The 9,605-nt window shown below is 41.0% G+C and overlaps 1 protein-coding gene across 1 annotated transcript in view; it reads left to right on the top strand.

Annotated features, from left to right (window-relative positions):
- Nucleotides 1–4,390, top strand: part of rnd1b (Rho family GTPase 1b) — a 13,108-nt gene extending 8,718 nt beyond the window's left edge. Inside the window, exons 3-5 of the mRNA XM_014019420.1 lie at nt 2,309–2,418; nt 2,536–2,670; nt 3,330–4,390. Coding sequence (XP_013874874.1) covers nt 2,309–2,418; nt 2,536–2,670; nt 3,330–3,575 — 491 coding nt within the window. The 3' untranslated portion in view covers nt 3,576–4,390. The remainder of the gene's footprint in view (nt 1–2,308; nt 2,419–2,535; nt 2,671–3,329) is intronic.
- The last annotated feature ends 5,215 nt before the right edge of the window (nt 4,391–9,605 follow it).

Raw genomic sequence — 9,605 nt, forward strand, 5'->3', positions numbered from 1 at the left:
GTGTGTGTGTGTGTGTGTGTGTGTGTGTGTGTGTGTGTGTGTGTACGCGTTTATTTTTGTTTTATATGTTTTCTTCCGGTGCTTCATATTGCACAACATAAATCAATTAGGATGGTTGTGTAATGAGTGATTACACACACAGCTTTCCTCTATCTGWAGCTATAAAAGGAGCGTTGAATCCCCTTTGGAGGATTCTCGCTGAGACCGAAGTAAACACGTTAATCCTCCTGAGCGGACCCTTCTCCCGTTTCATCAGATAACAGATTCAGCTCACCTCTGGATGCAGCCAGAGCTAGAGTTCTGCGTGGATGTGGGTGTGGCACTTGTGTGAGTAAATGTGTGCCTGTCGGAGCRCTGGAGATTTTGAGTTTCTTCGGCTCTATTGCAGAGGAGGAATGTCCCCTACGTTTGGGTGGGTGGGTCGCTTTTAGGCCTGAAATGATTGACAGGCAGAAAAAGGCCTTTATAGAGAGGTGGGAGGAATGTCTGATGCAGATGGTGGATTCCAAGGCTGTTGCTGTGGAAACAGAGGAGACTGGAGATGCTGCTTGCTGAGCATAGGATTTTGTTTGGTTTTTTTTTGGGGGGGGGGTGCTTACTTAAGGATTCTAAGCATGAGTGGGAGCGTCTGCCTGCCCCAGGCCCTGCCGTTCCACTTGCATAATCTACTGCAAGAGAAGATCAATGAGGATTTAGTGCTCGATTGTCATCTTCTCTTCCTCTGAAAGGCCAGAGGAGGATTTAGGAGAAGCAAGGGGAAGAGCAGGTTCAAGGACAGAAACGTGAATTTAAGCTAAAGGAAGACAGGAGCAACTGTATTAAATCCCTTCCTCAGCTGTATTTTATATAGTTATAACTTATTTTACCTTTAATTTAATTATTGTTACTGTACAACTAACTTTGACACTTTTCATGACACAAACTTTTCCCACAGCTCTGTGGCAATGTTGGGTCCAAGAAATTCCTTTTAAGTTGAAATGAGCCCGTGTTTGAGAAGTTTTCATTTAAAGGCATCTAATTATTGCAATTGTTCTGAAGCAGCGTTTAGTTAAGAAACAACTAAATTAGAGGTCTCTTCTGGAACAGAGAAGTCAGTTTATGAGTTTCTAAAGCAGGGCTATTCAACTGGTGGCCCGCGAGCTGGATGTGGCCCACGAGTGACCAAAATGTGGCCCGCCAGTTGGTTCAATGATCTCAAGTCTAAACTCCCGGTTTTCTACTTTAATTACTTTAAGTTCTTTTAGCTAGATAAAGACATGTTTGGTGTCAACAGAAACGTCAGAATCTTGGCTAGACACTGGTAAAAAAACATTTCAATGAATATCTAAGACAGGTAAAACTACAAGCAGTTGAAGATAAAACAATGAAAGTGAAAATAAAATCGGTTTAAAAATTTGGCAGGTCAAATATGTCAAAATAATATTTGTGTTAAATAGGAGGCAGAATGTGTTTTGTTTCTGATRTTGTTTTACTATCACTACATTTATTACATAGGRTWCTGTATGTTGTATTCATTATTAAATGCAACAAAATAAACTAATTCAAAAGTAACAGATCTTTGTAATACTTGGCTTATTTACATAATRATTTTAATTGCTGGAGGTTCGGCACCTGTGCCGTTGTTCTGCRTTAACTGTGGCCCCCGGAGCAATTTAGTTGAATRGTCCTGTTCTAAAGATWCATTGAAAAGTCAAAAGTCAAATGGAGCAGTCTATTATAGCATCAATATCAAGCATTCCTGCTGTTGAGACAGTTTTACTTCCGTACATTTTTGGCACGTATCTGTTTCTGCAATGTTTGTGCTATTTCAACAATTTATTCAGCTCCTTCAGGAAATTCTGTTTATGGCTTTTGGTACTTCAGCAATTTATATGTTTTAAGATATTTAGTTTTTTTCTCCTGTTTTGTTCTCATTGAAAATGACTGGAGCAGTCTCCACCATCCCTTAAAAATCATMTTTTTTTAGCTGACGTTCTGACATTCTCTGAAATTCTTCTGCTACTTTTTGTTTTCCTTTCAGCTGCTTTCTGTTAATTTCAGCTGCCAGTTTGTGATATTTTCAGCTTCTTACTGTTTAATTCAGCAAGTGTGCTCTTTTTGTGTCTTTGTGCTACTTTTAGCTACAACAGCTACTTTTTAAACCTATTGTCAGGCTAGTTTCAGCTTCTTTTTTTTAGTTATTCAGCAAAAAATCTTTCAACATTATGCACTGGCATTCATATTGCATTTTCGCTGGAAATGCACACTTGTAGTTATAGACGTGTATCTTTAAAATATATTAACAACATTGTCATCTTGTCTCTGTAAGGTTCTCCGTACTATGACAACGTGAGACCCCTGTGCTACAGCGACTCAGACGCAGTCCTGTTGTGTTTCGACATCAGTCGGCCAGACACTGTGGACGGCAGTGTCAAGAAGGTAAAGGCTCAGGTTCCACTGTCTTCTATAGCCCATCCAGGTTTCTTATAAAGCAGCTCAGTGTTCGACAACACATTTTCAAAACTAATTTTCCTTATCCCTCATCTGTGTTCACAGTGGAAAACGGAAATTCTGGACTTCTGTCCGAGCACACGCATCCTCCTCATTGGCTGTAAGATCGACCTCCGCACAGACGTCTGCACGCTCATGGAGCTGTCCAATCAGAAACAGACTCCCCTCACCTATGAGCAGGTAAGGCCAGGAATGAAATCATTTAATCACAGCTGGATGGAAACTAAGGGCATGAATAGTTTGATTGCTTATTTCATAGCAATTTAGTATCATTTTTATCCCTTGTTGTCACAGTTTGTACACAATAAAATCATTCTCATCCATTTCCAAATCAGTTTAGTAAATTTAATCAACTAATAACTGCATAATGATTAAAAATATGATAATTAGGGATACAGGAGGATCTCCAAAGCATTTTTAGCTTCATCAAATCAATAAAGTCAAATGTGGTCATCCATCCACACGAACAAAGAACATCAGGTGACTTTTACAGTTTTTTGGAGGTTTTCAGAAAATGCAAGAATTAATGTTTTTAGTTGTATGTCAAAGTGATCTTTTAATTTTGGCTTGTTAGTAGGTAAGGTGTGTCTTCATCTGGAAAAAATGAGTGAATATATAAGTGTTGATGTGGGGTGAACCGGTTGAATAGTTGATGCAGATCTGATATAAGTAAAAATCCACTATGCTGCATCCCTGTTGAAGTCTTTTCTTCACAGCCTTTTATGATGCTGCCTTTAAGACTCCATCACACTATAAAATAAAATAATAAAGTAACGTTTAAAGTACATTTTGGTGACGGGTGTTTTAAACAACCAACCTTATCTTGTGTTTTAATGCAGGGCTCAGCGATGGCCAAGCAGCTGGGCGCAGAGGCTTATCTGGAGTGCTCGGCGTTCACCTCGGAGAAAAGCATCCACAGCGTGTTTCGCACCGCAGCCGTGGCCTGCATCAACAAACTGCAGGCGCTCCCCAAGCCCAGCCCCACCCGCCGCCTCTCCAAAAGACTCCTCCACCTGCCCAGCAGGTCGGATTTACTCTCCTCCACCTTCAAGAAGGAGAAGGCCAAGAGCTGCTCAGTCATGTGAGACAGGGGGGGAGAGGGAAGACCCCGTTGGGTTGCAGTTCTCATACGTGACTCCCAATCCCCGGCACTTTTTGGTCTCGGGGAAGGGGGGGGTGGGCACGATGGTTTTATCAGGATCGCCTGCTGAATCCTTCCCTCACCCCTCCCGCAAACCAAACAACCCTCAGAAGAGGTGGACACTTTGCTGTCCACTTGCTCCTGAACCTTTTTCCCTCCATTCAGAATGCTTTTCAACACAACTGCATCAGTCAAGGTTCAACCATAAAGCTATTTTTTTCTGTTTTTTTCACTTGTAAACAGTTTGCAGCAACAAAACGACTACGTTCCATCTGTCAGACATCACTCTCTATATGCACATGTTGATTCGTTTTAATCCTGTGATGCCTCTCAGACAGCTCAGTGGATTCTTGTTTTGTTTAAGGTGCAGAAATAAAACTAGCATGAAACCAGCAGGAATTAACTCAGTCCTGTGCATCCTTTAAGTGTGCTGGGCCAAATAGCTTGCCACTGTTTCCCCTGTTTGATGAAAGTACAGAGACAAACCGCAGAGAGAGAGAGAGAGAGAGAGAGAGAGAGAGAGAGAGAGAGAGAGAGAGAGAGAGAGAGAGAGAGAGAGAGAGAGAGAGAGATGTCTCAGCTGTGATGTGAGGAGGAAGAGGAAACGCAGACAGCAGTCTAGACTGCACAGGCCTGCATGGATTGATAATGTGAGGTCGTCACACTTTGCGGAATCCAGCTGGACAAATCTGGAGAGGCTAGAGAGGCGCTGTGAAAAAAAAATGACAGCAGAAATTAAATAAATAAATAAAACAGTCAGTTTGTCAGGATGTCTCTGCTGTCACTACAAGAGTTGCAGGAATGTAACAAATAAGCTTTATTAGAACAGGAAAGATGTTTTTCTTGTGATCAAGAAAACAAATGCCTCAACTCGCGAAGCTGCTGAGTGTTTTTTTTTTCTTAAGACCTGGTTGGTGATTACGGCCAGGGTCAAATATTAGAAGCACACTTGAAAGCCCAAGGTTGCTTCTACTTCTACTTGCATCAGCAACGTGGAAAATCCAGTTTGAATTGTCAAATAAAAGATTTGTAGCATTGCATCGTGACCGTTACGTCAACAGGTGTCCGATCCAGTTTGTGGAAAAAGGCCTTTCATGTCTCGCTCCCTGCAGTCATCGGGGGTGACTGAACACTGGAACGAGCCTGTCGATTTCTCCTAGATTTATCAAATGTAGCAAACTCCAAAATCTCTTCTTCCGGGATGACTCTTCAGTCGTTGCGTTGACATCCAATAAGCAGCGCTTAAAAGCAAATATCGGATGCTTTTTGTCAACCTAAATGTTGGGCTTCACGGTCACGTGTCTGTGCAGCAGCAGGGTTTTTCTGCGCTTCTGACCGTAAAGTAATAAATGGTTGAGGTGCTCGTGATACAAGGTGACCCGTGCAGCAATAAAGACACAGCTTTTGTGATTGCCGTGGTGCTGTTCGTGCTCCGCAGGCAGACTGAAACCATCTCTGCTGATCTTTGTTCGTCTGTTGGTAGATTCGGTTAAACTGGCAACAATATTCTGAATCAGATATTTAGATTTTTTTTTTTTGTTTTGTTTTCTGAAGTGGAATTTGAATGAATTGCTTTTAAAATTGGACAAACTTCACATTCAATCATAAAGGGCTAGTGTGTGGGGGAGGGGGAGGAAAAAATAAAAACAATGTGGGAGTGGGAAGAAATAATCAAAAAGCACAGGCTGGCCCTGTCCAAAGAAAGTTATTTTTCCATTCTTCTTTTGTGTGTGTGCGTGTGTGTGTGTGTGTGTGTGTGTGTGTGTGCATGTGTGTGCATATTTTTGTGTTTTAATGACATGTCATTTTGAAAATTTCTTCCTGACATGGCTGTTGTGTCTTAACGGAGCTGCGGACTGCACCCCCCGGTAGCTGGAGGAACTCAAAGTGGTGATTTGCACAAAGGTTTCCAGTTCATCGTAACGCACCAAAATTCCTCGTCATTGCCTAGCAACAGTTCAGCGCAGGAAAACACGAGACACCGGTGRCTCCCGCGTTTGACTCTGCAGACGGACAGTTTTAGATTGCAGGCAGACGCGTTCATTATTTCGGCGCTATTCAAACATTTCTTGCCGAGCTTTACAGAATACGGTTGGGGGCGGGGGGGTTATGTTTTTCTTCAGAACCGATGATGGGTTTGCACGGCAGCTCAGTGAACATGTCAGTTAATATGCAGCCTTTGTGTTGTGGTCAGTGTGTGGTGAAATGGTGCAGTCAAACTCCTAAGCATGTCCTATTAAACCTGTATGATTGTACATATTGTCTCTTGTTTTATAGGTGATGGAAGACGGGGTGTCACACAAAATTATTGTTGCTGATATGAATATTTATTTAGTAGCTATCTTTGCCTTCGTTTTTTGAGTGACATGCATTTGTTTGAACTCTGTTTTGAAATTAATATTGTTTTTTGTTTGTTTGTTTTATGTTTATTGCTGTATTAAATAAAACTTGCCCTGTGTGACACAAAATTTTTTGCTAACCTGTTTTATTTTTTGTTTTGTCAGTATTATTTCTTAGTTTCTTTGTAGTAAGTGGCAGTGGTGGGCAGCACTAATCTAATTATTAGTTGCACTAACCCTAAAGCACTAACTCAAATATTTAGGTCCCCTAATTCTAAAGCACTAACACACTGAAAAATTTAGCAAAAGCTAATTCTAAAACACTAATACAATCCAGTTGACACACGAAACATTCTTCAGTCAACATGAGACAATATTTACTATGTGCAGAATATTGTCATTTAGTGCCCTTGCCGGGCCAAATGGGAGTCACTCTGCAGGCCACATTTGGCCCGCGAGCCTTGAGTTTGACACGTGACCTTGCAGATAAGTGACACACAAATGAACAAAATGTGTGACAGCTTTCACCCTCAACTGTGAACAATAAGGCTGATCAATAACGTTTAAAGACCTCAGTTAGTGCTTCTAAATTTAGCCCATGAATTTGGCAAGTGCTAATCCACTAATGAATTTAAAAATAGCAAATGCCCTAAAGCACTAATCAAGAAATTAGTTCCCCTATTAGTACTTTAGGGCTTTAGGGGAACTGTGCCCACCACTGGTAAGTGAACTATCTTTTTTTTTACTTTATCAGAGCTTATAAATCCTCAAAACTGGCTCTGTGTCRATACAAAACAGAGGAGCTTGTTTCGTTAAGGATAAGGCAAATTTTTACCAGGGGGTGGATGTAGGGGATCAGTGTCATTTTTCCATTACTTCAACCCTGATCTCAGATCATAGCTGCTCTTCAGGGAATTCTGATCGCAGACGAAGAAAATGAAAACACGGCAGACTATTTTTAATGACGTGATGAACATAGACCGAAACAAAAACATGGTTTAGTTCAGTGAAAAGCAACAGGCTGGACGGACAGACAGACAGACAGACAGACAGACAGACAGACTGACAGACAGACAGACAGACAGACAGACAGACAGACAGACAGAACTGCTTCTGTCGTCTGTCTTCAGATGCAGCACATCTGGCCCGGGCAGCTGCAGATGTGACAGAGTCTGGCCTGACGCCTTACGAATGCTGCTGCAGGACCTGCAGAAGCAAGCAGCCTCCTGCCGCCTCACACTTTGATGAGTCGGTGCAGAGGACTGGCATCTGCAGGAAAAACAGCAACATGGAGCCGACGTGGCTTTCTGGCTACACGGTTTCTTTGGATGGGAGAGGGGGGGAAAGGCTGCACTCACAGAGCAAATAAACAGTTTTTTATTGACTCACTAAGCTTTAGGAATCACGTTCAGCGCTTTAATCTCGACAGGAAGTGTTGTCGCACAAACTCTCAGAGTCAGCTGAGGTATTTTCTACACTTTTGAACCAGACTATATTCATTGTGCAAGTCTTCATCGTGGACAAATACCATGGTTTTGGTTCTCGCTAACACTGACGGAACAGTAATAGACAATGCAAACAGTTTTGTTTTTCCACTATCTCCTTAGTAAAATGCACAACTTTTATGCTGGGAAATGCTAAACTGAAATGTACCATCTTGGCACAAACMTTTCTTTGGTTTTGTAGAAAACATCATACTTTAACTTGCTTCCTGGAAATGAGCTCAGGCTGTCAGATWAAAACACAACTGTGAGGGTGCAGGATGTAAAAACCATAAACCAATCAATCACTGTTAGGAAATAATCACAGAAAACAGCTATTTTTGTTAGCTAACCCAAATTAAAGTTTAAAGAACATGTTATTAGTTTGAATAAATGCATCTCTTTGGTATCAAACAGACACTCAGACTGACACACGTGCAGATTATATTGCAACACTCATGTTCTTGAGGGCAAAGAGCTGTTAAAGCAAATAATCTGTTAAAGAAAACTCCCAAAATAGTGTTTATATAAACTGTTATGGAATCATAAGGTTTTCGTTCATTTAAAAAAAGTTCACCTGTCAGTTTCTATTTGAATTTGATTTAATATACCTTTAAAATTTTAATCATCAGTTTRTTTTGATCACATCAGACACTGTTGGTGAACCTGAGTCGTTTTCTGTTTTCTCCAACGCTCTGCTTCAACCCAAGTGAATTAGGGGCCATCGGTGGGTTTTAGTGCAGCGACACCTGGGGCAGATGCTGACATCACCCAGACGTACACACACTGGGTGTGTGAGGACATGAAAATGGGCCACATACGCTGCTGGTCGTGGTAAATTAGGCCAACATCTGGACAGAGAGCTCCATTTGCCCACTCAGCTGTAGCTGGTTACCTTGATGGCTTGGCTACAGGGCACAGTTCGCTACCTTTTCAGCACCAACCCTATATTTTTTTTCTTTTTGGCTTCCATCACAAAACACCAGCTCACTTTGAAGGAGCTGGGTTATTTAAGAGGAAGAACATTTAACAATCTAAAGCTAACTTACAGGGGTTTGTAACACATGCTAATTATTAATTAGAAAATAAATCCATGTGTTTCATTTCATCATCTTAAATCTTAATTATCATGGAATGATTTAACTACAAATATGTATGTGGACATTAGACCTCCACTCAAATGAATGCACAGCAAATGGTTATAGAATAATAATATTACAATAAATCAAAGTTCTTGTTTGGGTGAACAGATTTGCTGCAGGTCTGGGTTGTAAAAGATGACCTGCAAGGATTTATGCAGCGAGCCTTCAGTGCTGTTGTCCAACATGAACAGCACATCCTGCCTCCTTAAATCTCTCCACAAGGACACAACACATTCCAGATGTAACCTGTCACTTTTGATTTCCTGGTGCAGGCAAATCTGCCATATTGGGGGTTAAAAAATAAAAAATAAATAAATAAAGCTAACTGTGTATCACAGGAAGTCACAAGCAAAAGCTGCCCATAGTAAACATCCACAGCCATCTGTGCAGAAATGTGCTAATCTTTGATTACTGATGAGGTGTGATGAGGTGTCAGACCCTGCAGCGTGTGCTCTGCCTCTCTCTTCCTCCCTCTCGCTTGCTTACAGAGACACCAACATCAGATCATCTGCCTCTGCCGCAGTGCAGGGAAACGGCCAGAATATCCAAACCCATCAACTTCCTACTCACAGTTTGGCTCACGAAAACAAGCTACAGAAAAGCTTTACCAGGACCTGAGCCTTTTCAGACCAACACTTCTGAATGTAAAACAGAGATGGGTTTTTTTCTTATAATGATAAACACCGTGTTCATTAGCAATTGAAAAGTCTTTATATACATATTTTTTTGTTTTTTAGCCCTGTTAATGATATGATTGTAGAAAAACATGTTAAACTTCTGAGCCAAACCATTTATTGTTATGAACTTTTCTTGTTTACACTTGTTGAAGAAACCTATAGATTGATGACAATCTGTTCTTTTCTGAAAGTTAAACATTACCTGCTCACACGCGTCAAAAATGTTTTTATGATCATCCATTAGAATCAATACTAACAAGATGTCCTGATGCATCTCAGTAATCCAGGTAAAAAATCAAAAAGAAAAAAATTGTATAGGTCTTCTGGACGGGTTC

Source organism: Austrofundulus limnaeus, unplaced genomic scaffold (assembly GCF_001266775.1).
Source record: "Austrofundulus limnaeus strain Quisiro unplaced genomic scaffold, Austrofundulus_limnaeus-1.0 Scaffold3, whole genome shotgun sequence".
Taxonomy (NCBI): Eukaryota; Metazoa; Chordata; class Actinopteri; order Cyprinodontiformes; family Rivulidae; genus Austrofundulus; species Austrofundulus limnaeus.